This window comes from Lactuca sativa, chromosome 5 (assembly GCF_002870075.4).
Source record: "Lactuca sativa cultivar Salinas chromosome 5, Lsat_Salinas_v11, whole genome shotgun sequence".
Lineage (NCBI taxonomy): Eukaryota > Viridiplantae > Streptophyta > Magnoliopsida > Asterales > Asteraceae > Lactuca > Lactuca sativa.
In genome coordinates, this window is record NC_056627.2 from 180,195,542 (window position 1) to 180,221,785 (window position 26,244).

Here is a 26,244-nt window from a genome sequence, read left to right on the forward strand (position 1 = left end):
TTTATGACCCGTCGAAGTTTCGCGACGGGACCGACACAATATTGGGAAGCGTGAATAGTGAGTTTACGATGGAGCGATATTCAACCATAGCGATCTAAAAGAAATTCATAGAATACGTTAAACCGAGAGCGTCCATGAAAAGAATGCCTAAACCTGACTTCGTATGAGGAAGTTATGATTTTTCGAAGTTTCGGCTTAGCAGTGTACATTACGAAATTTGAATATTAGATCGAGCGGTTTTTAGCCGACACAACCTAAACGAGAATCGAATATCTCGTTAATTGTCGCGTAACGATAAAAAGACAGCCGAAAACGGACGTCGGATGAAGAAGTTATGGATTTTTAACGGACCAATCATGTCCCGGCCTGTTAAAAATATGAAATTTAAAATAAATTCAAAATTAGCCAACGGAGTCTAAACGAAAGTTGTAGAGTACGTTCCTACCTTCGTGTGGATATAAAGAACGTCGAAAATGGAGCTCGTATGCGAAAGTTACAAATTTTTAAAGGTTGCACTCGAATTTGCGAAGCCTTGTTGACACGCTTCGCCTTCGGATGATAACACCTGTCCTCGCATTACACCCCACGTACGAAGCTCAGAACGCACCGCGTACACCTCGCACTCCTCGGCCCAGCAAGCTCCATCTCGCACCACTCGGAGAACGACACCTTGCATCCTATCCGAAACTACGTCCAGCGTAGCCCTTCCGAACGCGCAGCGTAGTCCGAGGCCGGCGCCTATAAAAGACAGTGAAGGTTGTCGACTCTCTTGCGCATTTTCCACTCTCTCTAGTTTCTTTCTCTCTCTACAACCCCTAACCCCCCTAAACCCTAGGTAAACCCCTAGCACCCGAAGGAAGCCCCAAGGCTCCCGGGGTCCCGAGAAAAAGGGTCTTTCGGTTCGGAAACGCTGCTCGGAGTAAGGCCCGGTTTTCTTTAAAATCCGTTGTAAGTGAGCTACGCCTATGAAAATTTTAATATAGCTTTTAAATAATTATAGTAATGTTATTAGGTCCTTAAAATAATTATTTGGGCTATTATTATGAGTTATATAGAGTGTTGTTTAACGCTTATATAATAATAATAATAATAATAATAATAATAATAATAATAACTAGACTATTAATTAGTCGCGGTTAACATTAGACTAAAACCTAGTGGTATTGATACTAGGTTTTGTCCGAAGGAAATTGTTTTAACAATAACGAAGTGCTGCCCGAGTGCCGAGTCACCACCTTATCAGGTGAGTGCATAGTTACTTTCATCTTACACATAGATATGAAGTATTTTATATAAACTACGTGCTATGTGTGCATATTATCTGAATACTTGCTGTCTATGTTGGATGAACGTTTTTATAAATGTTTTAAATGATTTAAAATGTATATGTATTTTATATATATACAAATATGTTGGGTATGACATGGGTAGATGAATGATGAGAGATAAAAGATGATGTGTGTAAATATTGGCAGCTATAGACTTAGTGCCTAATGAATAACATCGGCAGCTATGGACTTAGTGCCTATTGGACAAACACTGGTAGCTATGGACTTAGTACTTGTTAGGAATTGGTAGCTATGGACTTAGTACCTATTAGATAAACACTGGTAGCTATGGATTTAGTACCCAGCAGCTATGTAATTAGTGCTTTACGAACGAGCATTGGCAACTATGGATTTAGTGCCAGTCCTGTAACCCTGGAAGCAAGGGACTTCGGAATAAACGAATGCAAGATAGATGACTCTTAGGAGAGATCCTTATGAGTAAAGAAGATAATGGGGACGGGTAATTGGGTTGATTGTTTGATTGTTTAAACATAAAAATTATATTATTGTGGGTTGAAAACTCTATGTACTCACCAGGTTTCCCAACCTGACCCACTCAGTTTATTTATATAACAGGTATTGCTATGATGTCACATTACACTGAGAGATTAAGGAGATGTAAATCACTAGTGATAATGAATGTAAGTTCTGTTTATGCTTATGTTTTTGTATTGACGATGATATCCCAAATGTTTTAAAATGAATAAAAATACTTTTCTTCGGATATGCTTTGATAACATATTTATCATGTTTTACTGGGAACAAATTCCGCAACAATTTTATTAAAAGAGGTACTCTGATTTTTATAAAGCATAAACAAAATCAGTCTTTTCTGGCCGAGAAAATGGGGATGTCACATATGATAATGGTTAGAATTAACAAATTTACATGGATAGGAACACATACACCATAAAATCTATATGACATAAGGTTTCTCTCCATTTCATGAAAATGAGTGTGAGGAAACACTTTCACTAAGTAGATTTTGAGGAGATAGCAGTCGTGTTAATTACATTCTCAAATTCGATTATGATTACAACATCCCTCTTCATAGTTCGAATTGTGAGAAATGGCAAATAGTTTGAACATTCGGGACTTACTGCTGTAAGTTCTGAAATAGTTTAGACACACATGAGCTTTCTAACTAACGGTGTATGAGCTTAGATAAAGGCTTATCAAAGTATCTCAGATCAGAAATCTGAACTTTAGAAAGAAATTCAATAGGTATTGTTTTTTAGAAATCCTACTGGTTTCTGGGTACACGGCAAAGCTAGTGGGAGCAAAAGTGTTATACTAGTAAGGATATAATTATCATGATAGTGGGAGCATGATTACTACGTAAAGTGTTACAGGTTAGCAATACTATTTATAGGAAACAAAGTTTTAAATTTGCAAAGTTGCAGAGTTTGAAAAGTTGTTTCGCTATAGTAAGGGAGAGGATAATTATACTTTATTTCAAATCTAAAAACTTAAATTGAAATATTAATTAGACTTAATCATGGATATATATATATATATATATATATATATATATATATATATATATATATATATGGTTACCATATTGGAATGTTTCAACATTGGAAATTCTATATATGGAAATGTTATAGCAAATGATTGGTCAAGTATCATGTCTTTATGTAAGACATTATGAATCGTATCCCATATGTTTCGGGTATAGGATCGATTACATATGCTATAATACTATTGTGTTCTAATTTTCCAAATGCCTAGGGCATTAAGAGGGAAAAAAGATTAGAACCGGATATGACTAAAGGTATTAAACAACTGTCAAGGACGATCTAGGATTCACTAATGATTGGTCGCTTGTAGTTGGAAGTATAGTAATGAATGGACTGTATTGACATTATTATGAATAGACAGGACTCTGTTAATAATGAATTGTCATATGGAAAATAAGGAAATGTTTCCATAATGGGAGTTGGATATTAAAAATCTATGTGTATGTTAGAAACTTTTATGCAAGAAGGATGTTCAAAGGAATGTACTTTGAAATTGAGACTTCGCTTCCATGGAACTGTTCTTATGACAATCTCCAAAGGAATACTTTATAATATCATTGGCAAAGTATCTGTGACTTATGTACCTCGACATTACGAAAGGAATCATTGAATAATAGCAAGGTTGTAAAAATCGTTTGACGGTAGCTCGACGGTCGACTGGTGTTAAGGGATTAATCGGTCTTGGCGAGGATTAATCGAGGATTAATCTGGGACCATAGATTATTAATAAAATATTAAAATTAATTAAATATTAATATATCTTAAGAAAAACAAGTACTTCAAAATTAGAAAATAAGAAAAATTATAATTTGAAAATTTGGAAATACGAAAATATGAATATTTTGGTATAATATTTGAAATTTTGAAAATTTGAAAATTTTGGAGTAAAAAAAAAGTTGGTTTTTTGAATTTTTAAATTTTTTTTGACTTTCTTTGACATTTTTTTGTGACTTTTTTTTGACTTTTTTGACTTTTGTTGACCGATTAATCCCGCCAAGGCCGATTAATCCCGCCAAACCCGATTAATCCTAAATTTCCGATTAATGCCTTAATCCTCGACGGTTGGAGAACGCCAAACGATTAATCCACGATTAATCGTCGATTAATCCCGATTTTTGCAACCATGCATAATAGTTTAGAATCTGACACGTTCTAATAGTGGCAAGAATTTGGCATTCTTACACTTATGATAAAGATTTGGAGTTGTGAAATGAGTTTCATTGAAGATATATTCAATTGATCTGTTTCACAAAGAAAGGACCATAGGTAAACATAGTGTGCATGCTTGGAGCATGGGATAACTATTGTTTTAATTCAAGTATTAAGTTGATAAATCAAAACATTATACAATGAATAATGTGTAATCAATATGGTGATTAGATAAAAGGTGTTTTATTTATATTCAAAAGGTTGAGACCATATTGGATTCGATTATTCTTGTGTTTCACTTTGCATGTTTTGACTTCCTGAATAAAAAATTTATGAAAACTATCTACAGTCGATCATACGTTGGAAGTAGGTATTGAAGCTAGACTGTCATGAACGAGTCTGTAGATTGTCTAAAGGTGTTTAGACATAACACAAGTTTGCTGCAGTATTCATGAGTACTGTCACACCCCCGGACAAGAACGGCAGAAACGTATGGAGGTGGGTGACTTCATCGTGTGGTATCATAACAATTGCATATAAATGAAACATAGCAACACCAAACATCATACATTAATATAACAAGCTTACATTGTTTTACATCGTGTTTATGTTCCTAAATATTACACAAAAGAGACATTAGCAAACAATTTTCAAAATACAAAAAAATAAATCTTGAGTCCTCGATCCATAACCTGCTTAATGATTTCTTGATAATACAAGTCGTTTGAAAAGCGTCAACATAAAATATGTTGGTGAGTTCATAAGCATTTGCGTATAAAAACTTTGATGATAGTTTAGAAATCCAGAAAAATCCAATATTTTCTTATCGAATAGTTGTAACTCTTGTTTCAAATCGGGAATAGTTGCATGTGTGTCCTAAATCATCGTTTTCAAAATCGTACAAATCGTTTCCCCAGAAAATCCTATATTTTCTGATGAGTAAAATAGTAGTTTTGGTAAAAACATAACACTTGTGTGGAGAAGTCTCGTTGAGATAGTAAAAAATAGTTAATTTTTAATCGAAGTTGAAATCTGTATAAATACATTTCTGATGTATTATAGTGAGTCGTTATAACCATACTAATATGACGGAGTGCCTGTTATGACGTTCTCCAGGCGTCAGTTTTGTTCAATACATTTGTCACCCTAGGCTGACCGACCTAGCTGTAGCGAACAGCGAAGGTGCGGGGTGTCATCCCCGTATAGATCTATACAGAAATTCTCTCTCTCCCTCAAGGAGACTCCAGTTATAACTCTTACAAGACTTAAAGTTTACACTATTGTATTGATATATGTACTGTGAAGATTTTGTCTGACTATAATACTAACCGATCTTTGAGCAAATCGTGAGAATCATTATTTACTAAATAAATAAATAATAATAGTTGTAGTTGTGTCTAGATATTTCGTTTCGTTCGTCTCGTTTATTGGAATTAATCCACTCTGAAATATTTATCAAAATGACGCAAATGTTATCAAAACCGGCAAACAATCCTTTTCTTTATAAAACACTATCGTGACTCAATTTGTTGGAAAGTGTCAAGTTATGTCTTGTGTAAAACTATGACTTTTGTGATATTATGACAGTAGCTTTATGACATACAAACTTTTCTGTCATAAGGACTCTATTTGTGTATTTGCTTGCCGCAAATATTAATATCAAATATTTATGAAATACCCCCTAATAGTTTGCAAAAAAATCATTTGTGGGGCATAAATCTATCAGGTACTAAATCCATACCTATCAGGCGCTAACTCCATAGTCGCCAAGCTTTACTCAACATGGATCTTTCATCACACATCAACTATTCCATTTACCCATGTTCTACCCAACATATTTTTAGATATAAAATATATATACATGTTAACTCATTTAAAACCTATATAAAACATTCATTCCACCCATCTCAAATAAACAAACAATATATAAACACATAGCACCTATTTCATAGCAAATACTTCGTATTTATGTTTTAGAAGAAAGTAACTACACACTCACACCAAACATATACTTAATACATTCAAACAATACTTGTATTAAAATCGTGTTTATGAAAGAGACTATACACTCACTTGATCAGAAGATGATCAGACAGCACTACGACTCTCAGAGTAGTACTTCTTCAGTGAAACCGGGATCACTTTGCACACCGGGCTTCTCGCGGGCAGAGCTTCGGCTCGGAAACTGTTTTCTTCTCGGGATCTTCGGGATTCGGGTCTCGGGATGATACCAGGGCTTCGGGGGGGGGGGGGGGGTTAAAATAGGGCTTATAGAGGGTATCAGGAGTGGGAGAGAAGAGATTGAGCAACCAAACTCGGCTGCCCCTTGAATTCTATTTATAGGGTCATTTTTCTGGATTCACGTCGTGAATCTCAAATATTCACGTCGTGAGTTCAATAGTCATCAGGTGCGTCATCGCAACTTGCGTCTGTCAAGCTCTAGATGTCATAAATAATGAGTTCACGTCGTGAACACTGTATTCACGTCGTGAACTCTGACAGTTTTCGGGTTTTGCGCCCCAAACTTCAGGAATTCATAACATTCGCATACGAACTCCGTTTTCGACGTTCTTTATATCGACACGTAGGTAAAAACAAGATCTACAACTTTCATTTAGACTTCGTTGGCTAATTTTAATTTATTTTTATTATATTATTTATATATTATTTTTAGTAGGCCGAGACAGGAAAACTCCGTTATAAACTCGTAACTTCTTCATCTGTCGTCCGTTTTCATCTGTCTTTTCACCGTTGGACTACAATCGACGATATCTTCAATTCTCGTTTAGATTGTTTTGGCTAAATGTCGCTCGATCTCATATTCGAACTTCAGGCTGTACACTGCTAAGCCGAAACTTCGAAAAATCATAACTTCCTCATACGAAGTCAGATTTGGGCGTTGTTTTCATGCACGTTCTCAGTTTAACGTATTCTACAACTTTTGTTTATATTGCTACATCCAAATATCGCTCTATCGTAAATTCACTATTTACGTTGTGTTGTGTCGTGTCGGTTCTGTCGCGAAACTTCGACAGGTCATAACTTCTTCGTTATAACTCGGATTTCGGCGTTCTTTATATGTTCAGAATCCTTTTAACATATACTACAACTTAGTTAAGATTACTCATTCTAAATAATCTTCCATCAAATAGTCATTTTTGATGCTTATCGTCTCTAAATTGACTAGTCCGGATCTACGGACGTTACATAAATGACCATTCCGGACACAATGATTACTGTACAAAAATTGTTTTTTTTATTAACTATAAACTAAAATATTATTAAATTACTTAATTTTCCTATTTTTTTAAATAATTTTCCATATAATAGCCAAACATAAATCAACTACCACAATTAACTATCCAACATTACCTAGGGACATAATGTACTATTCATCCATCACAACTCACTTAACCTTTTTGCCAAGAGATTTTCTATATATCATTTCTTTCTTCTATCTTTCCAATTGCACAAAAAATGAAAACCTATATTTTTTATTCCTCATAGGCCACTTAATTTTTAATCTTTAAATAAACACAAAATAATTAAAATTACATACAAGTAATTCACGCACTACTAAATGTTAGAGAGAGAGAGAGAACGGCGGTACAGATTCTTTGAAGGATCTATTACCCCATGGTATCTTCGTCCTCCTGCATGTCTTCCTTTTAATGGTACGGATTCTTCGAATGATCTATCATCCCATTGTATCGTCGTCCTTCTCCCCTGACTCATAATGTCCACCCTAACGAAATGATAATACGATATCATTTTAGGCCCATTTGAATTACTAAATGCCTTGCAAAATATGTGCGCTCAATAAAGTTTTTCTTATGTACTTTTTGCACGATGGCAACTTATTATTACAAATACAAAAGAATAACATCCCCTGCATTTGCTCAGAATTACAAAAAAAAAACATGTCCTAAAAAAAACAAAAAAACGGTTCTTTCCTTTTCGTACCAGAACCGGTTTCTTTTAAGGGTGCGTTTGTTTCACATGATTCTTAAGGAATTAGAAGGAATTGGAAACTAAAATCATTTGGAGATTATGTTTGGGTTACCAAAAGAATGGAATTAGATTTCCATAATTATCATTTAATTCCCCATTTAAAAGAATTTTAATTCCTCCACTGTACATCAAGAATAGAATGTAAATTCAATTCATTATCTTTATTTTAACTTACACGTTATCCTCCAGTTATCTATGAGATAAGTTTACAAATAATAATAATAAATAAATAAAACATCAACGTTACTTTTGTCTTTTTTTTTACTTATCTTTTTTTTTTGTTTCCTCTCTTTTTTCATTTATGTTGGAGAAAATGACAAAAATCCTTAAATTATTTAAAACCCATTACTAGTAACCACTAATTTCACAAAAATAAGTTTGACAAATTGTTTAGTTTTTCAATTTCATCAACATTTCTATTTGATAAACTTGTTTTTTTTTTAATTTAAATTTTGATGAAGAGTTCAATAAAAATGTTGTAATTAAATAAACGATCGTCATGTTTATTAAAAAAATATAACTAGTTGCAAAATATTATTAAGGGTATTTTTGTCATATTACAAAATTTATTTTTCAATTCATTTCTGAAATCAGCATACCAAACAAAAAACATATTACATTCCATGTCAACCAAACGCGTTGCAGCTTCTAATACATTCAGATTTCAATTCTTTTGATGAATTTCATTCTTTCCAAAAACATTATGCGAACCAAACGCTCCCTAAATGATCCGAATTTTGTTTCTATAATTACATAATCCAATTTTCGGTTCCATTTTGATTGAGGTCCCTAAATGGTCCGAATTTTGTTTTATATAATTACATAATCCAATTTTCGGTTCCATTTTGATTGAGGCTGGTTTTGGACCTATTTACCGGACTAGGAAGGGAGTATACCCAAACTCTAAAAGGGCCAGTAGTTTGTCAGGGTCATATGGTGTGCAGCCTTAGGGCCAGGACTTCGTAAAGGGGGCCGTATATTTAACCTAATAAACACTCTCCTCTCCATCACGCCTCCACCTCCGATTTGCTTCCATCACGCCTCCTTACGATCCGAAGCTTCCTTCGCTGATATTCACATACTTCACATGTTTGGTGCTTGAAGCAAATTGGTGATTTGAATGTGAAATATCAAATGCTTCGTTGTTGGTCAAACGGATTGACATCAACAAACAAGTAATTTAAATTGTCTCTGTTACATGCTTCGTTCTTGCTGTAGCTGCTGTTTTTTCTGCTACCTTTTGCTGTATCAAATTATTTCTAGTACTTGAGTATAAATGTGATAATCGTGTAATTGAAATTAAAGTTTCTAGAAAATACTATCTGGGTTACTTGTGTCGGATTGCATTATGAACATGTTATATTTCATGCTGATTGTAAACACCTCCGTAGTAAATACTTGAGATCTAGCATCATAGATAGTTGGGGAACCATTTTTTTAATCTAGTCTGTTAAACCTTGAAAATTTAGTATGATCAAATTGAGGTTCTTATATATGCTCTATTTTTGGAAATGTCTGAAACAGAGGAAGAATTGTATGAAACGGAAGATACTGACAATATCCAGAAATGTCAGTCTAACATAGGGGCGATTTTTTCGTATTTAATTTATTTCAATTGAAAATGTCAAACTCACGTCTCTTTTTGAAAATGTTAAGTGATAAGATGTTTGATATTTCTTTAGCTTTAGGTAAATTGGAAATTTCTTGGAAGCTCACATATCTCTTTATAAACAGTTATATTTCATTCAGGTGCTCAAACCACATCATTCTATGTCAATAAATCAGCACATCAATGGCATCATCATCATCACATTCTCCTTCGGCTCTGTCTTTTCTTCTCAATCATGGAATCACAATGTTTTTCTTAGTTTTAGAATAGATCCTCGCAAGACTTTTGTGGATCATGTTTACACAACTCTTGTGCAACAAGGGATCTACACTTATAAGGATGATGAAATACTATTGATCAACCCGTCCCTTAAGAAGTCAATCAAGAAATAAGATATTGCCATCATCGTATTCTCTAAAAACTATGCAGATTCTTCATGGTGTTTAGTTGAACTTGAGTATATTATGAAATGCAAAGATACGAGAGGGAAAGTCGTTATGCCCATATTTTATGATGTGGATCCATGTGAAGCGCGAAGACAAAAACGGAAATACGTAGAAGCATTTGTGAAACATGAGTTAGAGAACAAAAACAAAGTCGAATCTTATAGAAAAGCACTTGTGGATGCAAGTAATGTTTCTGGATGGGAAACAAGTCAAATCGCTAACAGGTAGTTTTCTTTTTTGATTTTGCACTTTTTATGCTTAAGATATGTTATGCTATACAAGAAATTTGCACTTGTACCTTATAAGTTTTTGTACAAATGTCTTGATTATCCTTACATGTTGCTGATGATAATGAGAAAAGGCTTGACCTGATCTTTTGATTAGTAATCACAACTAGTGGAGATATGTCCTTTACTTTTGATGTTGTCAATGTGAGTATGTTAATTATCCTTGTATATTTGATGTGTAGGTATGAATCAAAGGGCATCAAAGAAACTGTTTACACAATCTCACAGAGGTTGTAGCTAATAAAATCAAGCACAAATGCTTGTATGCAAAATTTGAAATCAAAGTTACAAATTGGTTCAAGTGGTGTGCGTATGATTGGAATATAGGGGGTTGGGGGAGGTGCTAAGACTACTCTTGCATCTTCTATTTATGATGAGATCTCTATCAAGTTTGATGGTTGCTGCTTTGTTGAAAATATTCAAGAGGACTGAAGCACGTTTGGTTTAACAAAATTACAAGATAAAATTATTTATGGAAAAGAATATAAACAGAGTTGGAGGTGGAATATGCGTACTCATTAATGTCTTTGTCATATAGAAAACAATGGAGGACTAAAAACAATCGAGGACCGTAAATGCTAAAGGGAGCCCACCATCATAAAAAACCACATCTTTTGAAAGCAACTCATAATCTTCCAAAAGTCTAATCCTGGGGTGTTGTGGAAGAGCCTATCAGCCTTGTTATCGTTTAACAAGCTAATGTTGTGTATAACATCTACCTTGTGAACATATAATAAATGTTCATCTTTAGTTGTGATTATTATTCGGCTTCCTACAACGAACCAATCATGTGAGCCAGCTAACGTTTAGGTTTGTCATAAAAAGGTCGATTGTTTTTGATGATGTGGATCATGTTAACCATTTAAAAACGTTGGTTGGGTCACGTGATTGGTCCGGTGAAGGAAGTTGAATAATAATCACAATTAGATATGAACATTAGTTAAATGCTCACAAGGTAGATGTTATATACAATATTAGTTTGTTAAACGATAATGATGCTGTTATGCTCTTTCGCAAACATACACCTGAGAATTATAGACGTATGGAAGATTATGAACAGCTTTCAAAAGATGTTTCTTACGCTAGATTATGACAGCTTTCAAAAGATATTTTTTACATTGGTGTGCTCCGGTTAGCTCTTACGATACAATAATGAATGGAGGAGTACGGTAGCCTTTTGTGTAAAAGCTAAGAATCAACTTTACCTACAATAATGAAGGGACGCCAAAGATGCTTGTGGCTTTCACCTTGATATTTCAAACATTTATATATTATTAGTAAAATATTTTGACCGACAAGTTTACATCCCTTTTAACTTTTCTGACCGACAGATGGTGTATGTATTCATGTGTGGACAACCGTTTATCCATTTTAATAATATTTAGGATTTGAAAATCTTTACAAAAATAATATCATTTTTCAAAACCGGATAAAACTTTTAACGAGTCTATATAAAATAGAAGTTAATTATTGCAGTTTTCATTGGATGCATTTTATATTCCAAAAATATACAATGCACAAAGATATCAAGTTTTATTGCAAACATGACATTATATAACCTTAGAACATCCACACCATCCACACCGGTATTTCAACTAGTCTTGCAAACCTTTTTCAAATGAGGTATCAATGACACATAAGTTTGACACTTGCAAATATAGAATGACCATTTGAAAGGCCACATATACATATAGCAGGACCCACCACTATTTATATAATATATGAATTAAATAAAATTGTACAGCATTCACAATTTACTCCAATTATCTTCTTTACTCTATTTACTTTTTTAATAATCAACATACTATAACATTGTTAGTTTTATGTTTGTTTCAAATCTTTTCAAATTTTCTTCAAAATTTACCTTTATCGAATAAACATAATTAAATTAAAACTTTCGCTTATAACAATATTTACATTTCCGATGAGATATTGACGATTAATATATGTAAACAATAGTTATACTCATATCTTCCAAGTGTAAAATAATTAACCATTTACATATAACTTTTGTTAACTAAGATAATAAAATAATATATTAATATTAATAGTTTGTTAAATAATTTTTAAATAATTAAAAAACATGTGAAATAAATTGTTTATATGGTGAGGTGGAAGTAGGGTCCATTTTGAAAGAGTGTTTGTAATTCATAGATGTAAGTGGTTATTGCAAAGCTGATGTGTCAAATTTGAAAGATGAATGATATTTCATTGGTGTGGATGGTCTAATATATACATCTCATCAGCTCATTAATGATTAGGCATCCATGTCAGCAATGAAACCCGTAAAATATATGTTACTGTGAGAAAATGGTCAAATCATCACTAAATTTTAGTTTGAGACTTATTCGTAAATTATGGTAAAATAATGGGACTTTAATGGATCCATGTAACTAATGAAACCGGTAAACCGAGAGAAATAAGTAAAATCGTAATTTTTACCGGTAATTGATCTTTTTTCATAAATAAATTTTAATTTGAGACTTTTTTTTATAAATTATGATAAAATATTAGGACTATTATAGATATTTCCCTTTTTTGTATGTGTGTTTATGCATGCACATAATGTATTTTCATCATTAACTAGAAAATTCGCTTTGCTGCTTCACTGGGGACTAGCTCAGGAGTCTACTTATGTCCTTTTTATGGGTGGCGTACTCTATTAATTTTCTACTAAGTAGTGACTATTTTTCTATATAAAAAAAATACATATGGACCTTTTATGTAAACCACATAGCCAACTTTTTTAATTGATTTTTTATATATTTGACCAAACCTGCCGCCAATATATGAAAAAATTATGATAAAGTCAAAAACTCAAACATAAAAAAATGGACAAGGCCTCTTTTGAGGATAGTTTTTGTAATTTATTTTTTAGACATAGACCAAACATGTCAACATCCAAAACTATTATGGCAAAATTGTAAAAACCAAAAGTATTGTGGCAAAAGTATAAAAAGCAAAAATACATTTTGTGGAAAACGTGTAAGTATGGTGGCAAAAAAGTAAAAAGCAAAAGTATATATATGGCCAAATTGTAAAAAAGAAAATATTATGGCAAAATTGTGACAACCAATTTTGCCAAGAACTTTTATTTTAATATATAGTATAATTTATTCTCCCAATTTCAATACCAATATCATTATTAATTTAATGGATCTAATGGTAGTTTTCTTTAATAAAAAATATTATTTGAAAATTTTTATTAGAAAATTTTTATTATTAAAAAGGAAAGTTTTTTGTAAAGTTCACTCCAAACATTTATTTTTTTCTAACTTTTAATTTTTTACTAGGTTTTCTCACATTTAATTAGACTTTATTTTAGTTTTTTTATTAGTTAATCAAGTGATTTAATAAACAAAATAAAAATCAACAAATTTTATAAAATATTATATAATCTAAAAGAAATTTTCAAAACTTTCAAAATAAAAATATAAAATATTATAAAACATTAGGCTTACATAATATTTTATCATTTTTTTATATAACTATATACGTGAGAATTTTATCATATTTTATTATTTCGGAAAGAATACTCGGAAAAGTTGTTTTTTTATTTGACATTATGTGTCTATAAAGGATAAATACAACATTTGTTAGTAAAATGATAAATACCTGACAAATATACAAAAAGTTTTTTTAGAAAAATTACCTGAAAAATACCCGAAAATTTGACATATGTTGGTAAATTAGTTAATTTTAGAAAAAAGCTTTTGAAAAGATTAATCATTAGAGATGGTATTTGAAAAAAGTTTTTTTAATAATTAAAAGTTAGTAGAAAGATGATGTGCAAAAATAACAATTATTTGTAAGGTTAACCATTGAAGATGCTCTTATAGCATACATTCTTCTTTTATCATCGATTTCATTATTAAATGCATTTGTCAAACACTCCCAAACGATAGATATCAAGATTATGCTAATACCTAGTTTCAAGATAATCGAAACCAAAAGTCTAACAGAGCAAACCATTCTATATTTTTCACGTGTACACTTTTTGTCATGAGATATACATTTAAAAAATCTCTAACTCCAAGATACAATACCTTAATACGATTCCATTTTGTATTTAAAGAGTAGTATATGCTATATATATGCCCCCGTCTTGATGCATCCAGAGGCTTTCCTATGTTTAACATTCCGTATGTTGTGTGTGGGTAGGGATGTCAAAAAGTCCCGTGGGGGCCCCATCTCGTATGGAGGCATTTGTTGAAAAAAATCGGGGACAGGGGCGGTGCGGGGGCACGGTTAACCCCGTTTTAATTTCAGGGGCAGGGGTTGGTAGTCCCGTCCCGAAACCCCCTGTGGGGCCCCGTTAATAAATTATATGGATTGACATATATTAATTATATAAATATAATAAACAATAAAATGATTTTTACGAACAAAAATTCAATAAAAATTATGTTTCTTAGTTGTTTGTAACATTTAAAATTATTTTATAAATATCTATTTGTTACCCAAAAAATAGTTTCTTTTAGCCCAAATAAGAACTTCTTTTAGCTCAAATAAGGTAGCCCAAAATCAATCGGGGCGGGGGAACGGGGGCGGGGGCGGGAGTGGAAAGGATGGAGATTTCGAGGGCGGGGGCGGGGGCGGGGGATGCAATCCCCGTCCTGTTTGCCCCCGTTGACATCCCTATGTGTGGGACCCGTTGGTGGGGACACCCATGATTGGTGTTTGCCCTTTTTGTTTACAATATAAAGACTTTCGACAATCTAATCCCCAAATTTGAACTTGTCAACTAGATATATCTTGTTTCCCTTTTCTCCTTTCCTTCTTGACAACCATACTATATTCGATTTGTTGTTTGTATTTCCATCACTCCTAATCCTGTTATGTAACGGTTTTCAGCAGTGGTGCAATATAGGTTGACTTTTTCTCTGTGTTGACTATTATTCTCTTTTCATTTGCTTCTGTCAAACAATTGATACCCTCGTCTTTTCTTTCATCCTGTGTAACATTGAAAAGGTTAAAGATAACTATTCGCTTAGAATCTTTCCTTAAACAAGAATGGTTTCATGTTTGTTTTTACAGTTCAATTAAAAAAATAAAGTACATTGTTGTTATCGGTAAAGAAATCTAAATATACCTTGCTATCAACTGAGAAAATTCCAACACGGTGAAAAAGCCCTTGTAGAAAATTCCAAATTTCGTACTGTTGCTTCTTTAAACCGAGACTCGAGATTACACGAAACCGACACTTTCCCGTCGAGAGTTGACGGAATCGAAGTAGTATGATCATTTGGCTCGGAATTTGCATCAAAGTCAAAGTCAAAATCAAAGTCAAACTCATCATGAGTCAGTGTGTATTTATCGATTATATCTGGTGAGTCTCCCGAATCTAAATATAGAAAATATGCGTATGGAGTGTCGGAAAAACTGCTTTTTGCCTCATCGAATACTTCAAGACATGATAATTCATCCTCTTGTTGATGTGATACAACATAGTTTTTCTACATATAGTGATTAGACATTTAAACCATTATACTTTTTTTGACCTTTAAAAAATGATTTTTTGTAAAATGGAAATAAACAAATCATTTAAAGTTCATTTATATTTCTTGCATTTAACCTTATTCTGAGAGAAGTTCATTTTTTTTAGTTTTAAACAGCCATTTGGTAAGCTATTGTTAGAAAGTAGAATACCTGCCTAAATTTCAATCTTGCATGTTTACTTCTTCCATGAGTATCACTGGATGTGAATGATTCCAAACTTCTTCTGATGCATCTAATAGCTTCTGTGGACATGGCTACTGTTTGTGGACTTTGCATACCTGCAACAAACAAAAATATTAAATTTACTGTTATCTTTACTTCATTCAAGTTAAATTCATTTGCAAAACTAGAAAACATCATTTTTCAAAATCGGATAAAACTTTTAATGAGTCTATATAAAATAGAAGTGATTTATACCTTTATTTTTTTGGAAAATCTTCAGAAAAGTCATAATATTTTACTCTAGTCTATATCTTGATTCACTATTTCCATTTTTCTTTTTATATTTCTTTTTCTTTCTCTGTCTCGTACGAAGCAATGAGAGGCAAGCTATGACGGCAGGATGTGACCTTGCCTTTCGCCCTGCTACCGCCGTTCTAAGTTCTTCTGACTAAATGAAGTTAAGACTAAAGTTTCGGAACTTAAGTTTGCAACTTTTTTCAGCAAAGCTTAGTATTTTTAGGAGGCCCGGGCACCTTCCGAACATCCCTGAAGGATAGAACAACATGATGAAGAAGGCGGCGAAGGTATGGATGAAATTTTTGAAAGAGAACAAGGAGATCCCTGAAAAGGGGGAGACAAGGAAGTAGTAGAAATGTTGAAGAGGGGAAAACCTACCCAAACTAAAATTTGTTTACGAAAAAACATGAATTACCGACAAAAATGACGATTTGACCACTTCTTCTTGGTTTACCGGTTTCATTACTTTTCTAGTTCCACTAAAGTCCCATTATTTTATCCTAATTTACGAATAAGTCTCAAACTAAAATTTAGTTATGATTTGACCATATTCTCCATGTAACATACATTTTACCGGTTTCATTGTTGACGTGCGTGACATCCCCAATTTCACGGCCAGAAAAGACCGATTTAATTTATGCTTTTAAAATAATTTCAGAGTAATCATTTGATTAAAAGTGTTACAGAATTTGTTCCCAGAAAAACATGATAAAAATGTTAATTAAATCATTTCCAAAGAAATGTATTTTATTCACTAAAACCATTGGGATGTCATTGTCAATACAAAAACATAAGCATAAACAAAACTTACATTCATTTACACTAGTGATCTACTTCTCTTTTAATCTCTCAGTGTAAAGCAACTTCGTATCGATGCCTATGATACAGTTTAAACTGAGTGGGTCAGACTTAGGAGCCTGGTGAGCATATAGGGTTTTCAACCCACAATAAATAATAAACTTATTAAGTTCTCAATCAACAATAAATTGCTTTAGGGGACCTAGCCTAAGGATTATCATAAGGGACCTAGCCTAAGGATTATCACTAGGGGTGACAGCATCAAGGTCCCTAAAACAACTATCATAAGGGACCTAGCCTAAGGATTATCACTAGGGGTGACAACATTGCTTTGGGGGTTCCTCAGCAAGTTATGTCAAATAAAAAAAAATCAAGGTGACAACATTGCTTTCCCTTAGCAATTTATGTCAAACAAGACTTCCTAACATAAAACAATCAGCAAGGTGACAACATTGCTTTCCTTCAGCAATTTATGTCAAATAGGCACGGATTCACATCATCGCCATGTGCTAGTCCATAGCTCTTATTCGTCGACGGTATTTCCCACAGGAGTTCCCCCCCCCCCCCCCCCCCCCCCCCGACAATACATGTCAATGGGTTTTCCATACAGCTGATGAACATACTTAAGGGGTTTCCCCATCCTTACATGCCCTAAAGGCACTCATGAGGGGAATAAAGTACAACGAATGAACACTTAAGTCCATTAACACTTACAAGTTACGAGCCTGCTAGTGTTCCATAGACCGTCAAAATAGTCCATGGTTGTCATCCATACTCTGCTGAATGACGGGGGTCTTAGAGTACAGCGAATGAACACTCAAGTCCATTAACACCTACAGGTTGCGAGCCTGCTAGTTTTCCGCAGACCGTCTAGAACAATCCATGGTTGTCATCCCTACTCTGCTGAATGACGGGGGTCAACATTGGGTAAGGGCTTTTCTCATATTGCACCACTCACGCCAACATTTGGGTAAAAGCTTTTCCCATATTTCACCACTTACTCTCAACTCATGATCTATATCACTGATCATCTCATCTATCCAACTCACCTTTCATCACACACCCACTATTTAACTCATGATCTATATCACTAACTCATGAAGCTAGTCCGATCACTTCATAAAAGAACAAAGACTCCAAAGCTCTTCCAAATAAAAGTATAGTGAAAATACTGATAAAGTACTCCCGTACGCTCCCGTACCCCGACACGTAATAGTGTCAAAAAGAAGAACTAATGGATGAACACATAGTTCAAAAACACCTAATGAACATATAGTTCAAGAACACTTTATGAACATATAGTTCAAACATACGTACCGATTACAAGTCTACTAACGTTCCACTGGACTATCTAAAATAGTCTGTGGTCGTTGTCTATACTTTGCTAGATGACTAGATCATCTTAAACATCGATACCTCTCATCACTTTTATTTCATCACACATCATCTAATTCATCTATCCATGTTTTACCCAACATATTTGTATATAAAAATATATATATATATATATACAGTTTAAAACTTGTATAAAATATTAATTCAACAATTACCTCAAATAAACAATTAATATATTTACACATAGCACGTATTTTAAGGTAAATACTTCATATCTATGTGTAATGTGAAAGTGACTATACACTCACCTGATTTAATGAAAATCGGGCAGCAATTCGTTTTCTAAAACGATCGTTTCTAATAAAACCGAGAGTTTTATTGAGAAATCGGGCTCTGCGAAAGGTCGGGCTTCAAAACCGAAAAGATAATTTTTCCGGGCTTCTCGGGCACTTCGTGGAGTATTCCGGGCTTTGGAATAAGTACCGGGGCTTCGGGGGATGTGAAAATAGCCAACATAGTGAAAAAGAGGCCAAAATTGCCAATTTCTAAATTCTAGCCGAGAGGGTTCGCACCCTTCTATTTATAGGGGGAGGCTTCTGATCCAAGGGCTGAGAAGAGGCCACGCGTCGCAGATCTGAAGGCTTGCAGGGAGGGCTCGCACATGGCTCGCACCTGCGAGGGGCTCGCTATCAGTCTGTGATTGGACCGAGGTCTAGGGTCCGAAGTAGGGGGGGTTCGTGGCGGCTTGCGAGGGCTCGGTCTCGTGCAAGAGGGTACGTGTCGCCTTCTCAGTGGACCACTTCAGATAAGGCCAGGTGCTCGGATGACTCAACAGCTCGGATGACTTAGCAGCATTTTTGGACACGTGACGCGTTTTGAGCGAGGGTGACGTGGCAACTCGTGACTATGCGAATTTTCTCGATTTTCGCGCCAAAACTTCTAAAATCCATAACTTTCGCATACGAGCTCCGTTTTTGACGTTCTTTATATGCATGCTTAGCTAAAATTATGCTCTACAACTTCCGTTTAGACTTCGTCAGCTAATTTTGACTTTAATTTTATTATTATTATTTTTAACAGACCAGGACAGGAAATCCGTTAAAAATTCATAACTTCTTCATCCGATGTCCGTTTTCATCAAAATTTTTACCGTTATGCTACTAATGACGAGACCTAAAATTCTCGTTTAGGTTGTGTCGGCTAAAAAGCACTCGATCTAAATTTCGAGTTTTTAGCTGTCTACTACTAAGCTGAAACTTCGAAAAATCATAACTTCCTCATACGAAGTCAGATTTGGGCGTCCTTTTTATCGAACTTCTCGGTTTAACGAATACTACGACTTTTGTTTAGATCACTAAGGCTAAAAAGTAGTTTATCAAAAACTCACTTTTTACGACATTTGGCACCGTGCCGACTTTGTCGCGAAACTTCGACAGATCATAACGTCTTCGTTATAACTCGGATTTTGGTATTCTTTATATCCTTGAAATCCTTGTTTCGACCACTACAACTTTATGTAAGGATATTGGGCTTATCTCACACTTTAATTTTGACGCTTATTTTTATTCTTAATTAATTAAACCCTAATAATTAAGCATAAAACACATAAATTTCACATAATTCCTTTTCATTTCTCCAAAATGAGTCACAAAGGTTAACCTAGACTATAATGTCAATATTAGTGCCTAGCCTAGAAACACGGTCATTACAACGTGGACGCCTAGTCATTAAATAAGATGATAATATGGATACGATAGGTTATATAATGCTATGTTTACCATAGAATTTGATATCCATCTCATCGGCTTATTTTTTTAATATATATCTAGGTCAGCAATGAAACCGGTAAAATGTGTGTTTCCGAGAAAAAATGGTGGGAAATAAGATGATGTCTAATGAGATGGATATATTTGGTTACATAAGATTAGATAGACAATTTGAAATTTCTTATAAACTTAAAAAATGATGATGTTAATTACCAGTTTATGTAATTATTGCAATCTTCGTTGGATGCATTTTATATTCCAAAAAATATACAATACACCAGGATATCAAGTTTTATTGTAAACATAACATTATATAACCTAACATATACATCTCATCAGCTTATTAATGATTAGGCGTTCAGGACAACAATGAAACCCGTAAAATGTATGTTACTAGGAGAAAATAGTCAAATCATCACTAAATTTTAGTTTGGAACTTATTCATATATTATGGTAAAATAATGAGACTTTAATGAAACCATGTAAGTAATGAAACCGGTAAACGAGAAGAAATAGGTCAAGTCGTCATTTTTACCTAATTCATATTTTTCCGTAAACAAATTTTAATTTGGACTTTTTTTTGTAAATTAGGGTAAAATATTATAACTGTTCTGGATATTTCCCCTTTTTTGTATGTGTGTTTATGCATTCACATAATGTCTTTTCATCATTAACTAGAAATTTCCCTTTGCTGCTTCGCTGGGACACAAGTCAGATGTTTTTTTTGTGGGTGGCGCACTCTATTAATTTTTTATTAAGTTGTGACTATTTTTCTATAAAAAAGTACATATGGACCTTTTATGTAAATTACATAGCCAACTTTTGTAATCGATTTTCTATACATTGCTTAAACCTGCCAACATATGAACAAATTGTGATCAAAGTCGAAAACTCAAACATAAAAAAAGAAATGGACAAGGCCTCTTCCGAGGATAGTTTTTGTAATTTATTTTTTAGACAAAGACCAAACATGTCAACATCCAAAACTATTATGGCAAACTTGTATAAGCCAAAAGTATTGTGGCAAAAATGTAAAAAGTAAAAATAAATTTTGTGGAAAAAGTGTAAGTATGGTGGCAAAAATGTAAAAAGCAAAAGTATATATTATGGCCAAATTGTAAAAAAGAAAATATTATGGCAAAATTGTGACAAACAATTTTGCGATTAATTTAATGGATCTAATGGTAGTTTTCTTTGATAAAAAATATTATTTTAAAATTTCTATTATTAAAAAGGAATTTTTTTTAAAGTTCACTGCAAACATCTATTTTTTATTTCTAACTTTTAATTTTTTACTAGGTTTTCTCACATTTAGTTAGACTTTATTTTAGTTTTTTTTATTAGTTAATCATGATTTAATAAACAAAATAAAAATCAACAAAATTTATAAAATATTATATAATCTAAAAGAAACTATCAAAACTTTCAAAATAAAAAAATATCAAATATTATAAAACATTAAGGTTACATAATATTTTATCATTTTTGTTTTTATACAACTATATATGTGAGAATTTTATCATCTTTTATTATTTCGGAAAGAATACTTGGAAAAGTTGTTTTTTTGGTATTATGTGTCTGTAAAGAATAAATACGACATTTGTTAGTATAATGATAAATACCTGACAAATATATGAAAAGTTTTTCAGAAAAATTGCCTGAAAAATACCTTAAAATTTGACATATGTTAGTAAATTAGTTAATTTTAGGAAAAGGCTTTTGAAAAAAGTAACCATTAGAGATGGTATTAGTAAAAAACTTTTTAATAAATAAAAGTTAGTAGAAAGATGATGTACAAAAGTATCAAGTCTTTATAAAGTTAACCATTGAAGATACTTTTATAGCATACAATTTCTTCTCTTATCATCGATTTCATTATTAAATGCATTTGCCAACCACTCCCAAACGATAGATATAAAGATTCTGTTAATACCTAGTTTCAAGATAATCGAAACCTAAGGTCTAACAGAGCAAAACATTCTACATTTTTCACGTGCACACTTTTTGTCATGAGATATACATTTCAAAAATCTTTTAACTCCAAGATACAATACCTTAATGCAATTCCATTTTGTATTTAAAGTAGTATATGCTATATATATGCCCCCATCTTGATGCATCCGAAGGCTTTCCTATGTTTAACATTTTGTATGCTGTGTGTGGGACCCTCTGGTGGGGACACCCATGACTAGTGCATGCCCTTTTTGTTTATAATATAAAGACTTTCGACAATCTAATCCCCAAATTTGAACTTGTCAACAGGATATATCTTGTTTCCCTTTTCTCCTTTCCTTCTTGAGAACCCTACTATATTGGATTTGTTGTTTGTATTTCCATCACTCCTAATCCTGTTATGTAAGTTCATGGTCATTTAAAAAATCAATTAGAAAAACAATTATAGCGTGTGAGAGAGGACTGGACAAGACTTCTAGGGCTATTTTTAGTGAGGGTATTCATGTCTTTTGCACGGATTTTTGTCCAACTTTTTTTAATGGGACAAAAGGTAACTTCATTTTTTTGCCCCATTGACTTGACTTGACATGACATCGGTTCCAGTTCCAGTCTCAGTCCAATGCACATTAAACGCAATACAATGATTGAGAATGAACCTGAGGTGAAGCAAAAACAAAATGCCAATAACGGCTGTGCCTTTAGCAACGGTTTTAAGCAGTGGTGCAATATAGGTTGACTTTTTCTCTGTGTTGACTATTTTCTTTTCATTTGCTTCTGACAAACAGTTGATACCATCGTCTTTTCCTTCATCCTGTGTAACATTGAAAAGGTTAAAGATAACTATTCACTTAGAATCTTTCCTTAAACAAGAATGGTTTTAACTTTTATGTTCGTTTTTACAGTTCAATTAAAAAAATAAAGTTACATTGTTGTTATCAGTAAAGAAATGTAAATATACCTTGCTATCAGCTTTAGTTTCATCTTCAGAATAGAAATGAACGCCGATGTTTCCTTTAGTCCATAATTGGTTATCTTCTTTCTTCGCATTGTCATCATCCCCTATTTCTTGAATACTTTCTGCAACATTTGTGATGTCATCCTTCATCAACACCAACGAATCTCCCGAATCTTCGTGGGTCCCACAAATTTGATTCCCTGCTTCAATATCTCGATCCACTGAGCAATCCGATTTCGCATCATCCCAACACGGTGAAAAAGCCCTAGCAGAAAATTCCAAATTTCGTACTGTTGCTTCTTCAAACCGAGGCTCGAGATTACACGAAACCGACACCTTCCCGTCGAGAGTGGACGGAATCGAAGTAGTATGATCATCTGGCTCGGAATTTGCATCGAAGTCAAAGTCAAAGTCAAAGTCAAACTCGTCATGAGTCGGTGTGTATCTATCGATTATATCTGGTGAGTCTCCCGAATCTAAATATAGAAAATCTGCGTATGGAGTGTCGGAAAAACTGCTTTTTGCCTCATCGGATTCTTCAAGACATGATAATTCATCCTCTTGTTGATGTGATACAACGGAATTTTTCTACACATAGTGATTGAACATTTAAACCATTATACTTTTTTTGACCTTCAAAAAATGATTTTTTGTAAAATGGACATTTAACCTTATTCTGAAACAGATAAGTTCAATTCTTTTTTGTTTTTAGGTTTAAACAGCCATTTGGTAAGTTGTTGTTAGAAAGTAGAATACCTGCCTAAATTTCAATCTTCCATGTTTACTTCTTCCATGAGTATCACTGGATGTGAATGATTCCAAACTTCTTCTGATGCATCTAATAGCTTCTGTGGACATGGCTACTGTTTTCGTGACAATATCAAAATCGGGAACCTAAATATCAAGAAAGTGTATAATTGTATAATCATGTATTATATCAAAAATGTTTCCATCTTTTCAATGATCATCTTGGTAGTATTTTGTGACACATCATATTTTGAAAGGGGAAATTATTTCATATAAGTAAGCAACAATTTGGAGAGAATATGTAATATATTTATTACTCACATCTAATTGCTTAGACCTTGCTTTCTTTGATATAGATCGTATACATATACATACTTTCCGAGTGTCCCTCTTCTCCACAACATCAGATGGGGAAAAAAGATCCACACCACTCAATCCCATAACTTTGCATACCTGCAACAAACAAAAATATAAAAGACATAAATGCCCTCCTCATCCTAATCAAAATAGTTTTTTTTTTTCCAAGGAGAATGTAGAAAAATATAGAAATTGAAGACTACTAGTGGTTTTAAGGAGCTTACCTTCAAAAATGAATCAACGTTTGAGTAAGGTCTATATCTCCCACTGCTTTTCCTTGTATCAACTGGTATAAACATACGCGCTTTAATATTTTTGAGCTCCATATATTTAACAAGCAACATATTCCATAATTGTTTTGAAACTTCGAATCTGTCAAGTTAAATGAGGTTATTATAATCATAAACAAACTCTACTCGTAAGTCATGCATGTGAAGTCACATACTTTTATATAGATTTGCACTAAAAAGGTTATGCTAGAGTAAAATAGCGACAGAAAATGCAAAAAAGATAATGTTTTTCGAGCACATCGAAAAAAATCAATATAGCACAGGGACCAAAAGTGTAATTTACTCAAAGTGATGACTTACAGCAGCTCGCCGTCAGAAAGTAGATCACATATGCTTATTTGTTCATCAAATCTTGTGTGCAGCACTTCTGCAAGCCATATTCTTGCTTGAGACTAAACATATGAAAACAGAGAAGGATTAAAACACTTAGAAATGTGGTTGGTGTTAAAATTGCAAGGAAATATAAATCAATTTTGCATCTAAAAACTGCTAGATTTGACCTCAATAATCAAAATAGTAACTTTCCCTGCATCAGAAACTACTCTCCTAGTGAAAGGCAATTACACAAACACTTGGTGGGCGAAAAAAGGTAAAACAAAGATTACCTGTAAGAAGACATCGTCAAGCTCACGGAAGCTAGGTGAAGAAGATGAGTCGTCAACAACCATGGCTGACACACCATCAACTGGATGAACTTATTCACAAATTGAAGTGGGTTTCTCCCGAAAATAACATCGAAACCCCAATTGAGAGACTGAGGTAATTATCGGCAAGGTTTTTAATTTTTTATGGAGAGGAAGCATTGAATTTCAACAGATGACGTCATACAGGACTTGATTGTTGTTTGATTTAAAAGATAATAAAAAAATGTATGGGAATAGAATAATGATTTTGTCACTATCTTCGGATGGTCCGCCTGTTTAAACTCATCAATGAACGTGGCGCGAAGAATACCTGTTACTCCACCATTAATATTGATTTTAATGCCAATTTGCACACGTATTTTTATATAATTTAATTTTTTTATCTATTCAATTTTTTTAAATGAATATTTGTAGTGTGTTTTTTAAAATAAATATTTTTGGTGAATTTAGAGGTAAATTACAATACTACAAAAATAAAAAATAACAGTAATATATTATAAGTATTTGGCATGAAGCTTTTCATAGCTTTTATAAACTTTAAGTTTTCCAGAGCTTTTATAAACTTTAAGTTTGATAGCAGAAGTTTTTAACTTTTTTTTTTCTATAAAATTTACACATTTAAAAGTTAACAATTATTTTTTACAAACACTTCTCTATGAATAAAAGTTTCAGCTACCATCATCTAGTTAAGTTATATATATATATATATATATATATATATATATATATATATATATATATATATATATATATAGAGAGAGAGAGAGAGAGAGAGAGAGAGAGAGTTAGGTTCAAATGTTTTCACTATCTATTGTGTGCATTTATGACTGATTCTGGACCAATAATTTTAATTATTTTAAGAAAGTAATTAATACATATTAAATACTGAAGATGTAATTAATATTCATTATATCTTCAACATGTAATATGCATTAATTACTTTCTTAAAATAACTAAAATGATTGGTCCAGAATCAGTCATACATGCACGCAATAGATAGTGAAAACAAAATAATCTAACCCTATATATATATATATATATATATATATATATATATATATATATATATATATATATATATATATATA

The 26,244-nt window shown here is 33.0% G+C and overlaps 1 protein-coding gene and 1 long non-coding RNA gene across 2 annotated transcripts; one reads left to right on the top strand and one right to left on the bottom strand.

Moving 5' to 3' along the window:
• The first annotated feature begins 8,945 nt into the window (after nucleotides 1–8,945).
• Nucleotides 8,946–11,651, top strand: LOC111897640 (uncharacterized). The gene is made up of 3 exons (XR_002852340.3): nucleotides 8,946–9,186; nucleotides 9,746–10,290; nucleotides 10,536–11,651. It is a non-coding gene; the product is annotated as an uncharacterized LOC111897640 (long non-coding RNA).
• A 10,470-nt stretch (nucleotides 11,652–22,121) lies between these two features.
• LOC111897602 (uncharacterized) lies at nucleotides 22,122–25,347 on the bottom strand. The gene is made up of 8 exons (XM_023893559.3): nucleotides 25,118–25,347; nucleotides 24,813–24,904; nucleotides 24,447–24,594; nucleotides 24,187–24,318; nucleotides 23,875–24,012; nucleotides 23,122–23,706; nucleotides 22,820–22,974; nucleotides 22,122–22,558 (listed from the first exon to the last, which is right to left on the bottom strand). The coding sequence occupies exons 1-8, from the start codon at nucleotides 25,178–25,180 to the stop codon at nucleotides 22,444–22,446; spliced, it is 1,428 nt and encodes a 475-aa protein (XP_023749327.1). The 5' UTR covers nucleotides 25,181–25,347; the 3' UTR covers nucleotides 22,122–22,443.
• Nucleotides 25,348–26,244: the final 897 nt, after the last annotated feature.

Excerpts from the sequence above, each read along its gene's own strand:
- LOC111897602 (XM_023893559.3), bottom strand. The coding sequence starts at position 25,180 with ATGGTTGTTGACGACTCATCTTCTTCACCTAGCTTCCGTGAGCTTGAC. Across the intron at positions 22,975-23,121 it reads AAACTAAAGCTGATAGCAAG|GATGAAGGAAAAGACGATGG; the intron begins GTATATTTACAT and ends AATGTTACACAG. Across the intron at positions 22,559-22,819 it reads TTGTTTTTGCTTCACCTCAG|GATTAGGAGTGATGGAAATA; the intron begins GTTCATTCTCAA and ends CTTACATAACAG.